General features: G+C 40.5%; 1 protein-coding gene across 1 annotated transcript; it reads right to left on the bottom strand.

Annotated features, from left to right (window-relative positions):
* Window positions 1-840: 840 nt before the first annotated feature.
* Window positions 841-22749, bottom strand: gfra3 (GDNF family receptor alpha 3). Its single transcript, XM_010766973.1, has 8 exons — window positions 22280-22749; window positions 10434-10700; window positions 9877-9969; window positions 9419-9788; window positions 7380-7489; window positions 6852-6986; window positions 4587-4723; window positions 841-3294 (listed from the first exon to the last, which is right to left on the bottom strand). Exons 1-8 carry the CDS (start codon window positions 22332-22334, stop codon window positions 3091-3093), a joined length of 1371 nt encoding a protein of 456 aa, XP_010765275.1. The 5' UTR covers window positions 22335-22749; the 3' UTR covers window positions 841-3090.
* Window positions 22750-23066: the final 317 nt, after the last annotated feature.

The raw sequence follows: 23066 nt of genomic DNA, 5'->3' as shown, positions 1-23066 counted from the left end.
TCCTGCTGCATTTATGCCAGTACTGTTTCTATTACTGTTTTTAAGCGGCTGAATTTTATGTGCATTATTTACAAGACATTTACAATTTAAGTAGAACTATTTACATATCATTTCAATGTGGTAGATGATGGCAATATCTTTTTAAGCCCTCATTTACATAATTGAATGTCTTTGGATGTGTGATGTCCTTTAAATAGCACTCAGTAATTTCTACTGTCATTTCATTTTGACAAAAAACAACAGTTAAGAGCTTTCATCTGCGCTCCAGTTTCTGACTCTCTTGAAGCAGTGAGCTATCTGTGGATCTACGCATAGAGGCACACAGTAGGGCAGAATATTAGAAGTGAACGGGCTAAAAAATGCAAACCACAGATATGTTTTTCTCCTTTTTACTTTCTCCCGCTGCTCCTGAATAGTACGGACGGATAACATGCAGAAGATAATTCCTCCTCGGGGATAAATAAAGCAGAACTTAACTTTGTAGACAGTTGGCTGGATTTGGAAATTAAAAACAAAGGCCCAGTGTCCTCATGCTGCATTTTTTTATAATTAAAGCAAAGGCTGATGCCAGTTTCCATAACAATTCTCAAAGTACTCCACTGTTTCTGCCACACTGGTGTCATTATGCATGGGGCATGTGGATTTTAATGAAAGAAAATGAATGTCTAAATGGTAGCGAAGCTGTATATTTCAACATGTATTTCCAAAAATGTACATAGGTCATTAACTCACCAATTTGCACTGAAATTAACATTACACTTAACATAAATATCAACATGTTAGATGTTCACACAAAACAGTCAATGATTGATCATTAAAAGCCAATTTCTTTACCTGACAGACGTGGAAATGTGAATTTTATTCTTCTTTTTACCGAAACGGCACACTGTTCTGCTATGTCACAAAAATTACAGTTATTACACATTACAGTCAGAGTTATTTGGCATGTTTGATATGTCTTTTAAAGAAGGTTAGCATGTAGAACATAGTACTGTACAGCGTCTCTAAACTGTATTCTCAAGATACAATCTAAAAACAGTCAAATTTAGGGAATATTCACATATTTTCTTAAAGAATTTAAATTGATGGATGAAGAATAAGCTTTCTTTTCTTTTAAACTCTTCAACTCATCAAAAAAAAACAAGCCATGTTTAATGCAAGTGTAGTTTACAAATATTAACAAACCTACTGAAATGTGAAAATACATGTAAACTCACATTCAGTCATTAAGGCCAGAGCTCACTGGATGATATTATTGACACGTGTTTCTCAATGCCGTTCATTTTAAGCATCATTGACACTGCGTTGTTACAGTGATGGGTAAAGTGTGTTTATCATTTTCATCCATCAACATGCCTCTTCTATAATGTCTATTTCATATACAGTATGCGCACTAGCTTTAAAATATTCTGTCCAAATTGTTTTTTGAACCCACTAAGCTTGCAGTCACACTTCAGAGCTTTGTTAACTGACCTTTCCCTCCTCCACTGCTTAGCTTCCTGCAGCCAAACTCTTAATAAAGTCTGCATGATGTCATGTTGGCCCAAAGTGTGCAACAGCCACCACAGGTCTCCCAAACTCAAAGCTTCCATTTACTTTGACTTCTGGAAATTCAAAACCAAGTTTGAATTGGTCATGGATCTGCATTTGCAAAAGCATAGATCATACAGACACTTCATACTTTTCTGCCTTCATACTTTAAGTTCAGTCCTCATGTCAACAAGTCATTGTATAAACAAGTCCAGTAGTTGAGGCGCGATGAAATAATATTCAAGCACTCAACAATGTTTTTTTTCTCAATGATATGTCTTTAGAAATCTCCCGTGTTGATGGTATAGATATTTCTATCATGAGAGAACATTTCCATTGCGGAGCTCAGGTAACTTCTTGTGAACTCATCCTTAAATTAGACGAGTTTACCCCTCCACAAAGACTTCTCCATACTTCACTTTACCTACATCCCTTGCAGCTGCGTAATTTCACAAGAAAATGAGCCATAAGAGAAAGAAAATCATTAACATCAGCAGAAGCTATTTCAGGAAGAGAGAATGGCTCAATGTTCTGCTCAACGATGGGAGCAGCCAGGAGGCTTTAGAGTCTCCTGTGTCCATCCGTCTCTCCGCATCTCGCTCTCAAAACATCCAGAGCACATTACGGGCAAGAAGCACTAAAAACACACCTCCTCAGGACAAGAAAAAGAGAGGGGGTCTGACAGAAGTAAATTGGCTATTTCCACCCTTGAGCCTTACTCCAGACTTTCCCCCGCATGCTGAGCAATTTGAATTGTGCTGTAATTGCTCGTGTTGCTTTTCTCTTGCTCGTCATTCCAACAATATAATTTGATCTCATTACTTTTGCGTATGGTTGGATCCTCAGTCTCTCACCCTGGTAGGAATAACACTAAGTGGCATTTACACAAAAGGACCACTGTTGCACTCTGCTTTTCTCCGCACAAAGGGAGCAGGAGACATAAAGATGTGTCATACACAAATGTGAGAAAAAAAAACAGCACATTTCAAAACCATATTCTTCTCCAATGGAGCAGTTTAAGTGCGGAGAAGTTTCTGATTAGCTTGTTTTAAAGTGGATTGTGTTACTCAGCCAGCGTATGGAGCCGGGAGAGGAAGATCCGAAGGGGACCACAGAGAAATGGATGTCACATGATTCACGAAATAGAAATAAAAAGCCGTGCTCCAGCCTGGTTGCAGCGGAGTGGACTGGTTATGGTTTTTGTGAGTGTGTATAGTGGATGTTGCCTTGGGCGATGTGCTTCTTTTTAAAAAGAGAGGATGTACTTTGAGTGTGAAGCAGGCTCTAGATAGAGTATTTGCCCAGACAGCATTTCTAAATCCACCCATGCACTCATTTATCTGCTCACGTTTTTCCGCTGTGTTTCATAGGAGAGATACTGCGGGACTACAGATATCTTTCAGCTCTTGAGGAGGCAGTGATAGGAGAAACAGAATAATAAACTAAAGGCAGGGTATTTCAAAAAAAGGAAGAAGAAGAAATGTTTCCTCTGTGGCTCATTCTGCGATGGATTTGAAAGCGGTAGTGCGTGTGAAATAAGAGCGGAGAATGAGAGAGGCTTCAGTAGCTCCAACAGGCCCCGTCCAGGATGAGAGTAGGCAGCAGCAGTAATGTGAGGAAGGGTAGTGCCCGGCCGGCGGCTCCTCGTGTGCTGCCTCTGGCCCCAGATTCAGTGTTGGAGTCCTTCTCAGAGTACGGAGGGATTACGTTGAATTCCTCGCTTTCCTCCTCCTGCTGCTGATCCTCTTCCTCGCTGTCCTCCATCTGTAAAAGCAGAGGAAAGAGTGATTCTATATGCAGCTGTTTTTGTTAGGTTTGGCGTCTAGGCGTCTTCGGCCTAATCTTTCTTTCAATAACTTTCCCCCGGAGCCCACAGGCGGATGCTGGGATGGTGATGGTTGTGAGGCGGAAAGCAGCAGGACAGCAGCTTTAGGCCCCGGCCACACGAGGACGAAAACGGTCGTTTGCGTTACTGTTTAGTGTCATATAGACCGTTCGGCCACACGAGGACGACTGAATGTGACAGTAAACAACTGCGGAAACGATAACGGGTCCCAAGGTGGATAGCACGGCATACACAACGCTCTGGGGGGGTCCAACGACGACTTTATTATTACATTATATAGATTTGTTATTCATTTGTTTTAAAGCTCAATAAATAACAAAGAAGACCTTTGACCGGCACTTTTATATAATTTTGTCCGGAAGATTTAAACTTTAACACACGTTGACTGGCGAAAAACTCTGCCCGGTTCCCTCGGCCCCCACCGCGGAGAATAAACAGAAGGGCAACCATGACAACCATGCTTCTTCGCTGCTTTTGTGGAGGAAGTTACAGCGCCACGTACAAGCTCCTGCGTATGTACTGCAGCTTCTCCAGCGGTTGGAGCTAAACGGAGCTGCCTCGTGTGGACAGACACTATCCGGTGAACATTGCGTGTGGACCGGTGGACGGAAGTTTTTTTGCGATTGCGTTTGCGTTAATCCTATGCGTTTAGCCGTATGCGTCCTCATGTGGCCGGGGCCTTAGAGAGGCAGAGGGAGAGATGGCAATTCTTGCAGACTTTGTTTTTTTTTTGGCACTGTCGTTAAAAGTAAAGAAGAGCACTTGTTGTTTCTCAATGATGTTCGATTTATAGCCACTATTTGTCTAAGGGCAATTGAGTTTGAGGTTTTCCTTAAATATTATAAGTTGTGATTCATTTCAGGAGGAATTCACTTTGTAGCTCAACGCATCTCTACCTTTTTAACTACAAAACTCAAATGCATCATCTTTAAATTAACTGGAGTTTTTCTCTGCAGCCCAGCAGTGGCACGGCCGGTATAGAAGAATGAATGGGGACTATGCAGCAGATGGATATGCATACATGAATATTAACCGTAAAGGTTGAGTCTAATACTGCAAACACCTACGGCTAATCCTCAGCCACAATGAGAGGCGGAGTACAGGAGGGTGGAGGAGCTGCTTGGTCCCCCCCGATACTTTGGTGTTACCTCCTGATACACTGTCTACTGTTTCTAACACATATGGTGAGACCGAGAGAGGAGGTGCTTACACTGTTGAATTCAGGGAGAGTGTTAACACCGACATGGACCTTTTCCTGGTAGACGCGAGGGGGGGGCGGAGACGCTGGCACCGGAGTGTTTTCCACAGGAGGAAGTGCGGAGATTCCCATGGAGCTGATGGCGTTGCCTGAAACACAATCAGCGGGGGACATCTTCAATAGGTTCACATGGTTATTCATCCTTGAAGCATCATCAGAGTATTATCAGTGGCTTTAAAAAAGCACAGTTAGGGGATATATGTAAGTACTGTGCATGATTGGGCGACATTTGAATAGGTTGGATAAACCACATTGTGGCTTAGATCGCAGGATTGTAATATTGTTATGTGGTCCAAGCTGATTTATTAACTATTGTGTGGCTTACCTTCAAATTGGTGACAGGCAATAATCTGCCAATCCAGTTGCTCAATGGGGAAGACCTCAATTACAAAGTGACAACAACAGCGTTTCTCTCTTTTTTTGCTTTAAACTTAAGTCGATCAAAATGATTGAGGTCACGTCCATATATTTTTAGATAAATCTATATTGTACTTATTGTGACAGGCCTTTTGGTGCACCCACGTCCCCTGAAGGTGAATTGTAACACCTGTGGGGATCTTTTGAGTTTTCATGTTCATAAACGTGAGGACAACTGATAGTGAGTTCAAAGAGGGCGCCAAACCAATTTCCATTATACAGTTGCTCACTATGTGCAGATAAGCAAACAGACTTTTATATCATGCACACTATAGAGTATTCCAGTGCATCGGAGACCTCTGACTTCCTTTTGGCTCCCAGCACACGCGATAAAATAATGTCACTGGACCGAACGGACAAATCTAATAATACACTGAATAATTTATCCGAGTTCGCTCTCTATTTTACAGCCACTCCTTCACCAATGGTTGTTTATACAGAAGTCAGTGGAGGAGTGTAACAATGTACTTTTACTATTTTACTTAAGTTTTGATATACATTATATGATACATATTTGACTCAATTACATTTTGGATGGCAACATGGTACTTTTTATTGTACTGCATTTATTTAAAGGGGTCGTTTTGTGCTTTTTCCAATTCAGGTCTTTTACTTCTATTGAATTATGGATGGTATTATTTCTACTTTTCATTAAGTAAAGGATCTGACTCTGAGTACTTCCTCCACCTCTAAATGGGACATTTCGATTAAATAAACCCAACTCTGCAGTCCATAGTGTTACACGGTGCATACTAATTGTTGTTAATGTAAGCGCATTCTACAGCAATGGTTAGTTTAATATTTTAAAAAGTGATTCTTATATGGGGTGTTTTGATGCCTTTTTCAATTACTACTAGTTTGGCAACAATTCAACAAGAAGCCTCTTTGTGTTTATCGCTGTAATTCATTGACTCCACAGAACTTGGAGAAATGTCATGCACATTTGGCAACCAACCAAAGAGTGTCTCTTGCTGCTTACTTATTTATAAGAAAACATAACGGTTCAATGGTTTACCCTCTCAATCATCAATTATGACCCACCTCGTCTGAATTCTGCATTAATTCACATTAAAAACCGCTTAGTTTGAGCAGCATCTCGAGAGATCAAGTTAGTTATTCTCAGGTTTGACAGCTCAAAGTCAACTGTTCCTTTGTTGTTATCTAGACGCAGAAAAAACGCTTTATGGTGTTTTCCATTTCCTGTAGTGTGTTATATAGATATATACTGTATATAAATATACTCCTACTCCTCCCCATCAATTGGACTCCTTTGTTTACTTCCGTAGCATAATGACATCACTATGTAACAATCACACTTAAATTGACTAGCGCTCCAACACATTGTACATGATAGACTGAGGGGCGTGACATTTCTAAGCGGTTGACCAATCACAATAGCTCAGGCTAACTAACCAATCAGAGCAGACTGGGCTCTGGTTTCAGACAGAGGGTGAAAAGAGGTGCTGCAGCACAGGCAGTACGAGAAAATAAAGAGCTTTTTGAACATTAAAGCATGGGGACATGTCACAGTAGAGGAACAAAATACAAATATGAACCTACAGATTATCATAAAGGGTCCCTTTAAACATTTATGACTCAAATCACTAGATAAAGTTGCAAGAACTATCACATGTCCATTCTTCTACTACAAACGTTGGTAAGTTTCTATATGTTTACAACACATGACTATTACTTACATGTGATTTCAAATCATCTTTAATAGGTTATAAGGCTTTTTGTCTTTGTCAATCCTGCAGGTATTTTGTACTGCATGCTGTAAAATAATAACATTCGACTCACGTAGACACAAGTTGCCGCTGAACATGTGCATGATGCGCTGACAGCCCTGCCACTCGTTCCCGCTGCCGTCACACGAGCACCACTGGGACACCTCTGTGCTGCTGTTGTTCACATAGTTAGGAGTCATGATGGTGCCTGGTTTTAGAAAGAACACAAAAGTCATATTGCAGCTGCGACTTTATAAACTCTTCCCGAAATATTTTCTTTTGGCAGAAGATTGAAATTCTCAGCACACATCTTCATGGTAGGTGAGATGCACTCTAACAACAATTTAAGAGTGTAAAGACTTGTCAAGCTCTTAATGTGGAAAATTGCATGCCTGCAAGATTATTATTTTAATATACAGTTTTAAATACAATATAGAGGTGGATTATTATTAAAATATCCTTTTGTAGCGCTGATGGTTGGCTTTGTGCAGCTGTACTCCTTTAGATTCCTTGTGCAACCAAGTGAAAATGATGTAAGCCAAACATCACGGATAAGGCTTTTTTACAAAAACCTCTTTAATTTATTTTTCCTCCATCTCACCTATGAGTCCAGCGTAGGCCTTCAAGCACATGGCTCTGCTTTCTCGCACGCAGCCAGAAGCAGACAGAGGGGAGGGCTGGCAGTTGTGTTGGAAATCAGCGAAGCGGGATCTGAAACACACACACACACACACACACACACACACACACACACACACACACACACACACACACACACACACACACACACACACACACACACACACACACACACACACACACACACACACTACAACACACACACACACACACACACACACACACACACACACACACACACACACACACAGAAGAGAAAACAGTTTCATCCGTCAGCAAAGGGAAGCAGAGTGTGCATTTTAAAGTGTTTAGACAATTCGGGATTTGGGGTCTAGCAACAAAAACAAACACAGCATAAGCAACAATATGAGCAAAACACAAAACAGAGACATGGATAGCTGTGCTGAGACATTAAAACAATGTGTTGGTTTACAAATACACAACCTACTACTCTTCTCTGAAATACAAATGTCAGTTAATTCGATTGTTTAAGCCACTGGTACTGAGGGTGAGGACAACACTTCGTCTCAGAGGTTTCAAGCTACTGTATATATTTTACAAGTAGATTTGGTTAACAATTATTCTAATAAACATGCACACACGTTTAAAACATCTTGTCATTTGTAGCAGATATAAAATACTTTATAACTTGAGCTAACATTGAGTTTCTCCTTTGCTTTTCCTACGATTTCCAGAAGAAACACATGATAGCCACACAGGTGGAAAAGAAGACGCTCATGTCAGCTAAAGTCAAGGCTGCTCTCTTTTCTTATTTGAAATGTGTGAATAATACTACAGAGGAGGGATTTTGTGTGACCTTCTCAGTTTCAATTTACTGGAACTCTACCATTTTCATTAATAACCTCTGTAACATTTACACAGATTAGACCGGTATTAGTGTAAGAAAGACCTATGCATTTTTAAGCAGAGTGAAATTAGAGTCACTAATGCCATTATAATCATACAAATGATTAGGGGCATAGCTATGCATTCTGGGACACTAAAAGCAAACTGCCCCTATCCATACATCATCGAATATTTTTCGAGTTATAGTGGGACCACAGATTCAAAAACTGTTCATATTTCCCTCCGATCAGTGATGAAAGTGTAAAAAAACAAACAAATGTAGTCATTATTTTTACAGACCTTTATCCCTGAGCAGAGAAAGAAGTAAATACCCGAATGTATGCAAGTAAATAAACTCACAGGCTTACTCCAGACAGTTTGTTATTTTAAGGACATATTTGATGTTATTGTTTTGTTTACTTGGCCACTGACCAAAGGCAGGCAACAAACTTTTTATTAAACATCTGCTAAGGTGATTATCGTTCCTGCATTTGCTGTTGAACAACCATATCTTACACTATTACTGCTATATGTTGAATAAAGCGTGAAAACAAGATGTGTTTTTTATAGTTGCAAGCACTAAATTGTATCTGGTTCTATGTGCATATGCTGTCAGAGTAGAGGGTTGGAGCTAAAACTTCAGTCAATTAACACATTCAACACTATCTTGATAACTGATTAATAATTTAAGTCTTTCTTTAAACTTATTTGATTGTTCCAATTTCTTCAAACTAAGACTTTGCTGCTTTTTCTCAGTAATCTGAATATTGTTGATTATGACTGTTGGTCCGGATAAAGAAAACCAAAAAAATGGGAATTTGGGCTCTGGTGATAGTTCTTCTAGTGATTCAACAATTGTTCATGAAAACATTTGGTGGTTTAACTTCCCTTTGTGAGTTACAAATCAAACTGGGACCCATTTATCAAAACACTGCCTACAAATGCAACAACTGTACTAAAAAACTCAACAAAAGGCTTTTAATACTGACGTTTTGAGTTACTAGAGTAGTTCATTGTAATTTATGGTAAATGGTCTGACAGTATACCTCGGTGCTTTGTAGGACACTTTGTTAAATCTTAATTTCCTGTGTGGTCCCATGCTGAAACCCTCATTAAGGGCACTTGTGTGTCGTTGCCCCCAATCAGCCGTCTCACCTACACAGCTCGTCTCTGGAGCAGTAGTTCTGCAGGCTCAGGCAGTTGGGCTTTCCCACTCGTTCCTCCCCTCTCCCGTTCTCCTCGTAGGAACACGACGGGACGATGGTCTTCCTCCGCCTCTCCCCGCACAGAGTGTCCGAGCAGGGGCAGAAGAGCAGAGCGAAGCTGTACTCCTCGGGCACGCGCTCCAGGAAGCGCCGCAGGGCTTTGTGGCATTTCTGCCGGTTGCAGCTTTCGTCTGTGACTGTCGCTCGCTTGGTGCAGGCCACGACATACTCTGACCGAAGGGAGCCACATTTCTCATACAGGCCACAGTCCTGCGCTGCCTTCAGACACTGGTTCTGGCCATCCACAGAAAGAGAAGAAGCTGGAGGGGGGGAAAAAACGTTTATTGGGAAATAAAAACCATAACATGCAGCATGCAGAACTTTTATGATTTGTGACCAGAGCAGTACCTGCCATGATGGAGGCCATACGTGTCATCTCTAAGTGTTTCACCAGATTCAACTGCAGTTCTACATATGGAGACACTTCATACTCCTCATAAGCTGAAACAACAGTACAGAGTATTTATCACATGGACTATGCAATGGAGATTTCAAACACATGATGGAAACTTCTGAAGCAATGGAGACAGGACTCAGAGAGACACGGGGGAGAGCAGGAATTTGATGGCAAACACTGATGGTTTATTCGGAGCTTCGGCCGGAGAATTCAAAAGACATGTGCTGTGCCACGAGTTGACACAGCCGTTGCCAAACCAATTCTGAAGATCTCTACCCCAGACCCATGTATTTAGCTAGTTCTGAGAGAAGAATCAACATTGTGCATAACAAGATAAAACCATAACACCTCTATCAGCTGACGCCAACAGGCAGGAACAGGGAGACAACACACTGAGCGCACAGCACCCAAGGTTGCAGGTGCTCATTGTGCAAACTGATAAACTGGGTCAAAGTTATGGGCCTAGGAAACATATTTCCCCAACAGTAGATACCAATGCTGAACCCACCTGCAAATCTGGCCGTCCAGTAGACCTTGAGGCAGTGCTCCTCCCTGCGAGAGCCGCGCTGACACTTGCAAACCTGCAGCGGGCGGTAACGCTGCAAAGAGTTCTGGGCCTCCAGGCACTCGAGTCGGGCGTCCGAGCCGAGAGGAGACACGGCCTCCTCCGCCGCGCAGTACTCCAGCAGCCGATAGAGCCCTATGCAGGACGGCTCCTGGACGCAGCGCTGCTCCGCCACCACACAGTCTGAGGAGGCAGACACTGGGGCACTACCTGCAGAGGTGGGAAGTAGTGCAATACAAATACTTTGTTAAGTACATATTTCTGGTATCAACCCTGAATGGTTTAGGACCAAATTATATTAACGATCTCCTGCAAAACTATGAACCATCCAGGAGTCTCAGGTCTTCTGGGACGGGTCTCTGTTCCAAGAGTAAGAACTAAAGATGGAGAAGCAGCGTTTAGCTATTATGCCCCGACCATCTGGAACAAACTCCCTGAATCCTGCAGGTCCGCTGCAACTCTTACTACTTTCAATCCAGACTGAAAACGTATCTTTTTGCCGCTGCTTTTGATTATATCCACACTGCAGTGTGGCTTTTATTCATATATTCTATACCTGTTGTGTTTATTTTATTAACCTTGCTTTTTAATGCCTGTTGCTAAATGCCATTTTATAATGTGTTTCTGCTGTATTTCTTCTTAAATGTCTTTTATTTTGTTTTGTAAAGCACTTTGAATTGCTGTGTGCTGAAAGGTGCTATATAGAGAAACTTGCCTTGCCTTGCCTATCAGTACTTTACTCCAGCAGCCTACTTATTTTTCTGACGACTTTTTACTTTTACTTCTTACATTTTCAAAACAGGTTTGTTAATTTGGTTTTAATCTGTGTTTGGTGGCGTGATCATTATTATCTAGAGTCATTGTGTGCCTATTGATTTGAACACGATCCGTGTATCCATCACTTCCTGGTCTTCTCTAAAGAAGAGGGACCAATGAAAACGTTGTCATGTTGCCGTTGTTCAGCATCGAAACATTCATTAGCTAACAATAAAATTATTGTTCTATTAATATAAAGGGAGGTCAGGTACTCTTTAAAACAGCTGCTAGTTATGGGTACTTTTTAAGTACATTTCAAAGCCCATACTCCTTTACTTATACTTGAGTAAAGAAGTTTAGTCAGTACTTCTACTTTTACCAGAGTATTTTTAAACACGAGTATCTATACTCCTACTTGAGTAAAGGATGGGTGTATTTTTGCCCTCTCTGACTACCTGGAGGAGGGGTTGATAGTGTCAGTACTGGCTGCCAACATTATCACCAATATGTGAATTTGTGTATGTGCAAAGGCTTTGGTTTATAGTCATAATCCAGTCGGACTCTTTAAGCTAATTAGGCTGTGATTACAGTACACCAGAGCTAAGGAATTGCTCTCCACCGCACTGCAAGTTACTATAATGTCCAACAAGGAGGATTAAAATGAAAGCACACAAGTGTAAGTGCCAACGTGGGCGAGTCCTCAGTGTCTCTTGGATAATTTAACAACACTATGGACTATGTTATTATGGTTAATTATGATAATTAACTGTTTCTTCTTCCTTCTGTTGGGGCTCCTAGTTAACACATAATGATTTATCTACACAGTCTTCACTTTTTGCTTATGTACCATATCTTTGCCTCACAGTGTCTCAACATTCGTACTAAATAACCTGCATGAGCTGCCAGTCACCTCACATCAACATTTATTATAAATCAAAAGACCTTTTATAAATCAATGATGCCAAAACCTGCTGTCCTTCCTCCCTGCTCTGCAACTATGTTAAAATGATGTTAGTTTTGGTGCGACAAATAAGAGCTGCTGAATGAGAATGTTTTGATTTTTTTGTTTTATCTGTTCAGTGCTTCTTAGAAAAAAGGCCATCCAAGATTTGAGGGTACGCTGCCCAACACCTTTGCATTCACAAGCTAGTTGAAAAATAAAAGTACGACCCAAAAGGGAGGTAGGGAATTTGTTAGTTTCCGGGATTAAAAAATGAAGCCGTCCAAAAGCCAACTCTCAAGTCTTGGAAGCTTCTTGGATCTTCTGCAAAGATTTGAACCTCTAACAAGGGAGCATTGCCAAAAAAGTATCTTTTCATATTTCAAAAATAAAATGTTGGCTAAAAATAATAAACCTTCCTCAAGCAAGTGTGGAGTTTATTTACTTTCACCATACTGGATTACATCCAAATCCCATAGCCATCTGGAAAGAAGTAAACATGCAATAATTACTCTAAGAACCTGTCAAGTGCTGGCAGCATTTAAAAAATAGATAGTTAAAATGTATTTAAAGATTTCAAAACACTAGTGTGGTGTCTAGGTATTTAACATGTGACACATTAAGTCATATGTTCTCATGGATGTTAAAGCACTGCTGTTATTATTGTTAAGGACACTTGAACAGCGGGGGGCCAAACATTTTGCAGCAGGGGGCCGCTTCACTTAGAACATGTCAGACACTTTCTCCCCATGTTATGCTAAAGAGCCCTTTATCCAGCACAGCTTACACAAAACCAACTGGTTTCCAATATGGTGCCTGGCGTCTATTTTGAGATCGGGTCAGGGGGGGAGTGTGTGGGACAGAAACTCCTTCTGGCATGATTTTAAACTTTGCTGGACCATGTACATGCACAAAAACCTATACAACACACTACAGGGAAGTTAAAACCCCCAAAAGCATAGTAGGACCCCTTTAAAGTTATCACAAAAAGTCTGCTTCACGTAAAAAAAATACTCCAATTGAAGATATTGTAGAATTGTGTTGATTGTATGTGTATTTAAAACAATTCAACCCATTAAGTTTTACAAGGGGTCATTGAGAAAAAATGTGTTGCTTATCATCAAATACATTCCCTCTAAAGGAATACATTTTTCAGGAGAATCACAGCCATGCTGGTCCACAGTGATTAAGAGTGTTCTGATTGACAGTGTTCAGTCTAAAAACATTTCATATTAATGATTGTTGCTCCATGTGCAACACAATGCAGGAAGGCCAGAAGGCAGCCTGAGGGAGATGAGAGCATTTCAAGAAACTAATGTTCTCAAATGTGACACATAATTGTCCCCGCAAATGACACTTTATGCATTGTAGAAAAGGAAAATGGCTTGGCTGTTTTATCTTTCTAATTTGCTGTATCTTGTCACTTTTTAACTGCACAAAAGAAACTGACTGGCAAGCATTTAAGAATATGTTGTGAAACTACAAATGAATGGAGGAGTGTTTGAACTCTCCTGTTATCAAATATCTGTACCTATTTTATCCTCATATGGACTTGTGCTTCGGAACATTACCATATACATCAAACACACGCACACACACGGCATTGTGTTAGATTGGTCACACACTTCGATTAAGCTCCTGCTGACTGGCGGCACAAAGCGCGGCTGTAATCCAATTCTGCAGCTGCATGTTTTGCAATCTCAGGCTCCACATGAGGTCCATGTCCCACTTTGGCATTAGACATATCATAAACCGAGGCTCCGCTTCAGCGCCGCTGCAGGAAACCTGACAAGACGACTGCATCGACTCCAGGGGTTTGAAAAGGAAAAAACACTAGTGACACAAAAAGCAATAACTCACAGTCACATATTCCCAAAGGTGTGTAAAGGTGAGGATTACCTGCCTATCTATGGATCGTGATACTTTGATTATTATTCTAAAGTATTAAATTCAGCCATGTTTAGCTGCACTTTAAACAGCCTTCGTGTAATCTCCTGTTTGGGCAGAGAATTCATTATTCATTCTCACTGTTTGCTCCCCCTGGCTTAACAATGATAAAGAGAGACTATCAGCAAATTTAGCTTCCGAGAGCTTTGATTTGTGCACACGCACGCACACACGCACGCACGCACGCACGCACGCACGCACACATTCACGCCCATCACAGATAACAAAAACCTTTATAAAGTACACAGTACCTCCATTTAATCTTGTGTAGTAGACGGGTCATATTTAGTGAGCCCCTAAGGGGTCATGAAAAAAAAAAGTCAGGATAACAGGTTTCTCGTGCGCACGAGAAACCTGTTATCCTCTCGTGCCGCAACGAGATTACTCAACCCTGTTATCCTGAACTTTTTTTTTTGTTGAGAAAGTTACCGGTGCGCCAAGGAGGAAGTGGAGCGCACAGGAGACAACCATTTCATTGCAGACTGTTATGTTTACGTGGGGAAATGAAAGTGCATACATTATTTGAGATATATTTCGTACTCAGACTTCATTTTAAGGACATTTCTGCCAGGGGTGTGTGCAGGGCCGTCCCTGGCCGACTTGAGGCCCGACGCAAAGTTAGATGATGAGGCCCTCTGTTTCGTGAGCGTCGACGGGGGGAGAGACACACACACACACACACACACACACACACACACACACACACACACACACCTCTACACACATCAAACTGCCCGGTTACTCCCCCTTTTATTAGTTTTATGAAGGAGATGTCCGGTCACCAAGGGGCATGATGAGCGGACTGGGAATAAAAATCAGCCCGGGAATCTCACCCAACAGCATTAGCAACATAAACAGTGCCACATCTAATGTTCCAAAAGGAGTGTGTGCTCCACTTCCTCCTTTGCGCACCGGTAACTTTCTAAAAAAAATTAGAAAATAAAGTCAGGATAACGGGTTAGTTTCTCGTGCGCACGAGATACTAACCCGTTATTTCTTCCTCTCTATGTCTTTTTCAATTTATTTTTTATGTCCCATTAGGGCTCCGTACATATTCATTTAAAAAAAATGATTTGACATCATGATGATAGAGAAGCAGTGTGATCACATGTTGCTGTTTGAGATGCAACACATCCCCAAAGTGAAAGTCTAGGTTGAGGGATTTGTCAGTGTGTTTTAAGGAAAAAAGAAAAATAGCGAGAAGCGAGATGAATTAATTTGATATGTGAACCATAATGGTACACCCTATTGATTTCTCACTGAGGTGATTAATAGAACTGGTGAGGCAAAGCTGATGAAGGTTAATGCCATAAATGACAAACCACACACACACACACACACACACACACACACACACACACACACACACACACACACACACACACACACACACACACACACACACACACACACAGACAGATATTCATGTATAAACTTGTTTGGTGAAATTTCTCTTCCGTTGGTTTCAAATGCGTGGGATGGGTAGTAGAGCATCCAGATTGTCGGGCAATAATTTGACTTGAGAGGAGACCGGGGTGTGATTCTGATGTGAAATGTGTTCACAGGGATCGTGTCAGGAGGGACATTTTGGAAATAAGTCTTAAGCTTGGAGGAGGAAATGGTAGAAAGGCGTCAAGACAAAGCTAAAGTGAGACTACAGAAACGTGTTACTTGTTACTACTTCTGTTACACACACTCAACTGAATTACAGTCAAACCAGTGGCATTACTGAGTGAACTATGCATGAGTGTATTCACATGCACACTTCTTATAAAGCCACATATATGGACTTAAGTGAAATATGGTACCAGTAAAGAATGTTTATACCTGTCAGTTTTCCCCTCAAAATGCAGCTTCAGTAATCAGTCAGAAAATCAATCACACTGAAAATGAATCAGCAAACATTTGTTCAACCAATTAATAGTTCAGGTCATTTGCGACTAAATGTACTACTTTAAGATCTCGTCAGACTTCAGTGAAAGAAAACAAGCTGTTTGGCCAAGTTTATAGTACAGTGTATCCTAACATTTCATAGATCTTACAACTAATTGATCAAAAAGATACAGTTTAGCTTTAAAGGGGCCCTATTCTGCTTATGTTCAGGTTCATATCAGTATGTTCTGTCTCCACTGTGACATGTCTCCATGCTTTAATGTTCAAAAAGCGCTTTGTTTGTCTCGTACTGCCTGTGCTGCAGCACCTCTTTTCACCCTCTGTCTGAAACCAGAGCCCAGTCTGCTCTGATTGGTTAGCTGGCCGGCTCTGTTGCGATTAGTCAACCGCTTAGAGATGTCCTTAGCATATCAATAGCCAATAGAAGCACGAGTGTTACGTAGTGAGGTCACTATGTTACAGAAGTAAACAAAGGAGTCCAATGGAGGAAAGGGTAAACCCCAAAAAGCATAGGGCCCCTTTAATGCTTAATCCTGGTTTATTGTAAATGCATGTATAAATACTATATGAATGTTCCCAATATGCAGCTGTGCAGCAAATGGAGTGCTAATGTGAAGCTAATTGACCTCACAAGACCATACTGGGAACGAGTAAGCTACCGGACAATAGAGCACATGTTTGTTTGTCAAAACAATGGTGTTCCTGCCAACACGACTGATTTAAATTTTAATTTAAGCTACTTCATTCATTCAAAAGTATATATATTTATTAAAAGTTGGACAGAGCAGATGGCAAAAGAAAAGGGGGGGTCTTTGCAAACGTTTGCAACAGAAACTAGTATATTAGGTCCAAGTCTAAAAATAAACAAAAGACGAAACTCAAAATGGCTGACCCCATTACCTTCCAATAATTAAAGTTAGATTAAAAACACGGATCTCTGCACTGCTTATAGAGAACATCAATTGTATATAAAAGGTAAAGAGACATTTCAGTTTCCTGATTTTTTATTATATCAGATATGATGTGTAATGAACTAGACTTCCTCTCTATTTGTGTAGCCGTGGACAGATGAGTTTCTTCTTGACTGATTCTTTTTTGTGCTTATTTAAACCTGTGTGCGCCCTTACTGAGTTATTTCTGCTGAGCTCTAAATTTGGCCCTTTCCAACCAATCAGTTCACTGTCTTGCAACATTAGACTTTCTATTAACGTTAAACATAATCTTAGCAGTTTGCACATTTCTCTCTTTGTTATGAGATAACTTCAGGCACTGCCCTGGGCACCTCGGTGGAGCAGCTCTGTTTAAAGACACAGTATGAGTTCCGTTTCATTTTTCAGAATGTATTTTCTTGATACCAAATCAAGATGAATTTTTTTTTATGTGTTCTGCATTGTGGGTTTCAAAATTACGTAAAAATATGTGCAAATTTGTGTGTTTGTAATTACCACTAAGCAGGCTTTGGAGTACCGTTATCAGGAGACAGTTTGTTTAACAGTACTTTCCCTTACAGCTACATAAAAAAGAGGTAATAAAAAACATTGTTACATTTTTATAAATTGGTGATTTCTAGTAGGATTAGATTGTATTTCTTCTTTGTAAACTGTACTGTTCTGTAGGCTAATACTTTACTGCCTGAATCTGCTTTATAGTTTTCGCTTTCTTTGGTCCATTTGTTCATTTTTGTATTCAGTAGATGAACCTATATGTTCACAAAATAGTGTGTGTGAGCTTTTCTGTATGTATTAAACTCAAATGAAGCCTATTCTGTCAACTCAGATTTTATGTGTTTTTCCTTTAAACTGTAGAATGTCCTCATGTGTTTCATTGTTGGTGTATAGGCTACTGCTTGAATATGCTTAATGAAAGGCAGGCTTCCATGAATAAAAAATCCCTGAGCTGAGGACACATTTGAATACCTTGGTTTCTTCTTTTCTAAGGTTACATTGTTCAGTTGGCTTGCATAATATACTTAAGTAATTAAACTAGAATTAATTCAGATTAGATCGCTGATTACATTTTACAGGAAACTATTGTAGGAAGACATTTTTTATGTTACCCTTCCAACCTGTCCTTTAGTCAGACATGTTTTCCTGAACCCTCCACTTTCTTTCTTTGAGTCTGTTACTTTCATTTCTTCTCAATGCCTCCATGATGCTGCACATGCCAGATTTCATTTATGCCGTTTTCTCCTCACTTTATGTCTATCCAACATCTTTCCACCAGAGGCTCCTACGGCTTTCTTTCCATCAGGACCGGCAGCACAAACAGAAAGTCCACTTCAAAAGACAACTTGATTTCACTACCCTGATTTCACAAAAAGCTACAATTTCAGTTAATCGGCTTAAAATGATGCCTTGTCTGTCGTCTTCATAAATAGTGATGGCAATAAACCTGGCAAGCGTGTAACATAATGCAGCGTAATGACAGAGGACATATATATACTTTACCTAGGATAAAGAAATTGGAAAGAAAAACTTGATGTGACTAAAATAACAATAAGCAAGCCCATCACAACTCAAGGTCACTCAAGGTTGGGTGCTTTTATGTGGTCTCTTCTAAGGAAAACGACAATCACAAACCCATTTGTATATATCATCGCCAAGGGCCAATCATTGTCATTTTTCATCCGTCCAACAGATGATACTTTCCCTCTATTCCCAATCACGAGACCCACACCCATCTACACACCTGTCCCCTCCTCCCTCCTCTGCTCCACCTTCCTCCTCTTCCTTCTGATTAAATCCAGCTCCACACACTGACCTGGATCCTAAGTTTTATCTGTCAGTTTGTCATCGTTGCAATCTGATGTTTTGTTGCGTGTAACCTGCCTGCCTGCTTTATTTGGACTGTGTAAGAATATCTCAATAATAAACCACTGAGTTCATCCTGCCGCCTCCTCAACTGTCTGCATTTGGGTCCAATCCCTGATCCAGTATGTGACAGTCCTCATTATAATGGCATAAAGATAGGGACAGTTCAACTAAAAGGGAAAAACTCTGCCACATGACAGACAGGTCGTTGGCTAGAGCAGAGTGTGATGACTGAGAGCTGAGAAAATAAGAATAACTTGATTATGCCTGTACTTTAGGTGCTTTTAACACGTGTAGGTTCTTACAGCGTATTGTCTAGACAACTCTCCAAGTGCGTGCAAAACTCAGTGTTTTATCTTCTGAATCGACTGATGCCAAGTGTATTCAGTACATGGAGGCCTCGTCTAATGAGGTGCTCCATCGTGCAGCCACATCACGCAGGAAAACACCTCCCTTCTGTACTTCAGGTAAAGTACATACTTGCATCAGCCAGTTAGGGTGTGTGGAGCTGTGTGAATATTTCAGGCTCCTGCCTCCTGCTACCTGGTGCAGTCCAAAATAATTGTTCTGCATTACAGCGACACACCTATGTACAGTTTCCATCCTGCTGTGGTGTTTTGTTGGTGCCATCAAGATGCCAAAGAAAGCATAGGAGGCAATAACACTTTAATTCACATTCATGAGAGTGAGTAGATTTCAGGTGTCATTCACAAACCCACATTTTGATGTTGAAGTTACCCTCAATTTTTATTTATAAGTAAAAGATCACATAGGTGAAATAATTGCTTATTCAGAAAGAGTATTCCATGTTATTTTTGTATCTAAGTAATGTCCAATGGGCACGTTGCCAATTTAATTTCTGTGTGCTGTCGTCCTAAACGAAAACTGAATTACAGGCACAGGGTGCATAAAGACAATGCCTCAGCAGAAAGAGGGAAGAGTCCTCGGCACGGTGGGAAAGATAAAGAGGCAAAGGATTGGAAAACGTGTGCATGAGGGCGCTCAGACCCCTACACAGTGCATACATCAAAAAGTCAAACCCTTAAAGGAAAAACAGCTCGAGCGTGTGAATATTAACTCAATGTAGACCTGTTTAATTTAACACAGCCGGAAAATTAGCTCTAATAAATCTATGACAACGGTGGCACGGCTCAATGGCGTCCACTAAATGAAGCACCAAAAATAGCAGCACTCTATCACCAGGGGTGATAACAGAGCAGCAAAGGGTCAACGTCGGGTTTAATAAGATTCAACAATAGCCTGCTGCCCATTGATTTATCTGAAAAAGGTACTGTACGCTGATCTCATGCATAATTTGTAACCATTACATTGGTATTAATTTGGAAAAAGATACAGATGAATGCATCAATGCATTTCAACAATAGAAAATGAGAGGGATAGAAAAAGTGGAATGTCATCTGAGTTTTAGGGTCAAATCAGTGAAACACAACTCGGGGAAATGACAGTTTATAAAATATGTTTTATAAGCTCAGGATGCTTTTTATGTTTTCTTGATGTCAAAGTGTGACGTCATGCAGCAGCTGTGGGTTTTTCTTAGTTGATAGAGAATACGTGATCTTTACAAGCAGGTGCAAATATCCTCTTTCTTTTTGGATGTTTCAATGTTGTGACGACACATTAATGAGAGCAGAGCTCAGTGGAGCGTCAGTGGTGACAGACATTTTGGGAAGGCTGTTACCTCTAAGGGTCCAACTGAGGGCCATTGTTTGGATCACGGAGGTCAAGGCAATAAGCGATATATAACAAGGTAAAAATAATATTGTTTGAAATGAAATACAGTTCTCATGGGCTATATATATGATAACTGTGGACCTAGAAAGAAAGTCATTCAGACTGAACACAAAGTAGAAAATAACAGATCTATCCAACAGATTTGTCTAAAAAACAACCTGACTACTCTACTGAGTTCTGCCAAGATTTCACCTTTACTAAATGATGTCAATTAACCAAATTGAAATGTCATCAATGACTTTGCAATCAGGTATAAGAGTATAAATCAACATCACAACACTCTGTCTAATTTGCCTCTCTAATGACTCAGATCTCCATTAAATAGTGCTTAAAGATACCTGCTTTTCTGGGTGTGATTCCCCATAAGTGCCGGCCAGGTGGTTTGACACATAATAAACTGGGTGCCTGAGAGGTTTGACATTCACAAGAGAACATGTATCCTTTTATGATACTAATCTCTAATGGGCAGCCTCCCCTGATAGTATCTGAATTGTGCTGGATGCAGTGAAGCATGCATTTCCTGCACTAATGAAATAATCCCAACAATTATAGTATTTACATTGCATTTCCGCAGTGAACAGCACGGATGTGTTGTGTTTCATCTGTTCAATATTAACTATGGATTAGGATACGACCTGCAGACAACCACAATCAAATAATGAAAAGATATGTCTGATCTTGAGCACTGAATAACACTTGTGATTAAAAATGACATAGATAGCAGATAATCAATAACCACAGATCAACAAGCGTTATGCTCCACTGGGAGATGTATTATCCAGCCTCAGCCACATGATTGACTTTAATAATTATAACTCATTTTGTGGTAGCAGCAGATTCCAAATGCATCAACTGTAATGTCAAATTTCACCACGTTTCCCTTTAATGACCAGCAAGACAAAGCCTTTTTAAATCAGTGATACTACAAACTGACACAGTGCAGTTATGAATTTTAACTTTAAATCTCTCATCCTTTCAACTTCTAATGCACAACTTGTGTAAAATGTCGATGAATCACAGATGTGGCAGCCAAATGCTTTTAATGTAAAGGAGTACATAATTTAATTTAACTGCATGTGTGATATTTCCATGATCTGGAGACAGGGTAATCAATATATGGGATTTTTGGAACGTGGCCAAGGTAGATAGCAGACCTATGATGTCATCCAGATGTAAAAGGTGTCTGCTACAATAAACCTGGTTTTATGGACCTTTTTAATATTTTGACTTTAAGGTCCTTTTACAAAGTTTCACTGAAACCTGGAATAGTAAATCTCTGTCTTATTATTAAACGTGCAGTCATTCTTTATTTCCCTCCTTTGTTTTGAGCCACATGTTCTATATCAGAACTGTCAAAGTGTTTTCAAAAACTTAGCGCTTAAAGTTCATTTCTGGGGAGCCTGGGGAATCTAAATAAAATATACTGGAACAAAATCAGACTACAATTTGTTGGATCTGGGCAGAGGGCTTAATAACAATCCATTTTTATAGTCATCATCATATTCATGAATGGTTGAAACAACTGGAATTCATATGTGCATTATTATTCAAGTTCTGGCTACTGAAAGACACCTTTGGAGCCCCACACTACCAGATTCAACAGACTAAATGTATGATAGCCTACAGTTTAAAAGGTGGCTGATTCAATAACAGAGATGCCAGCTGTTAGAAATAAGAAATGCAATGCTCACCATGGGATAAGACGTTGAGCAGGAGTCCGATGATCATCATCCTGTCCGGTGACATTGGAGAGTTGGGGTCTGGGGAAACTCGCACCCGGCTCTACAGCTCAGTGACCCGTCTCCTGCCACATCCAGCCTCCTGCTCTGCACGGACCGAGGCAGATCGGATGGGCTACCGCACAAAGTTGGCTAAACTGGAGGGAATCAAGTTCTCGCGATTTGTGATGTCCCATTTATTTTTACGGATCCCGGTTTTATTGATCTCTGTTGGACGAGTAACATTTATCCAAAAAGTTTCTCTGCAGCTGATCACCAGTCAGTTCCAGTCACACTACAGCCTCAAAGTGCGCGTTGTGTCGCATTTGGACTTGCTTCTGGTTACGTCGCAGCTCCGGAGTTGTCCAGCAGCCAGAGTTGAGATCAGTGCGCTCAGACTGCGCGGCGCATCTCTGGTTAGGGCGCCGTGTGATTGGCCCCTGTAAAGACTGAGTATGCCCATGGGGTGTTAAAATGTTTCCTGTGGGAGAACAGCTGTGCTGTTTTAGCCATTAGTCCAGACTCCAGGCAACACCATTATGGAGGTATATACCACTATAGACTGCTATACAAATATATATTTAGTTGGTTCCATGCACACAATAATCTCTCTTTAATCCACTTATTTAAGCGAACTCTTTGTTTTTATTGTGTTTAAAGGGTTTAAAGGTGTGTTCTTCTAGGCTCTTTTGAATCAACAGTGATGGCTTTGACCTTCACACTGAACTAATAATATTAATGAGTTTTTATCTAACCATTT

The sequence above is a fragment of the Notothenia coriiceps genome, unplaced genomic scaffold (assembly GCF_000735185.1).
Source record: "Notothenia coriiceps isolate Sejong01 unplaced genomic scaffold, NC01 NC01_scaffold00004047, whole genome shotgun sequence".
NCBI classification, from domain to species: Eukaryota; Metazoa; Chordata; class Actinopteri; order Perciformes; family Nototheniidae; genus Notothenia; species Notothenia coriiceps.
This window is presented reverse-complemented; position numbering and strand designations above follow the sequence as displayed.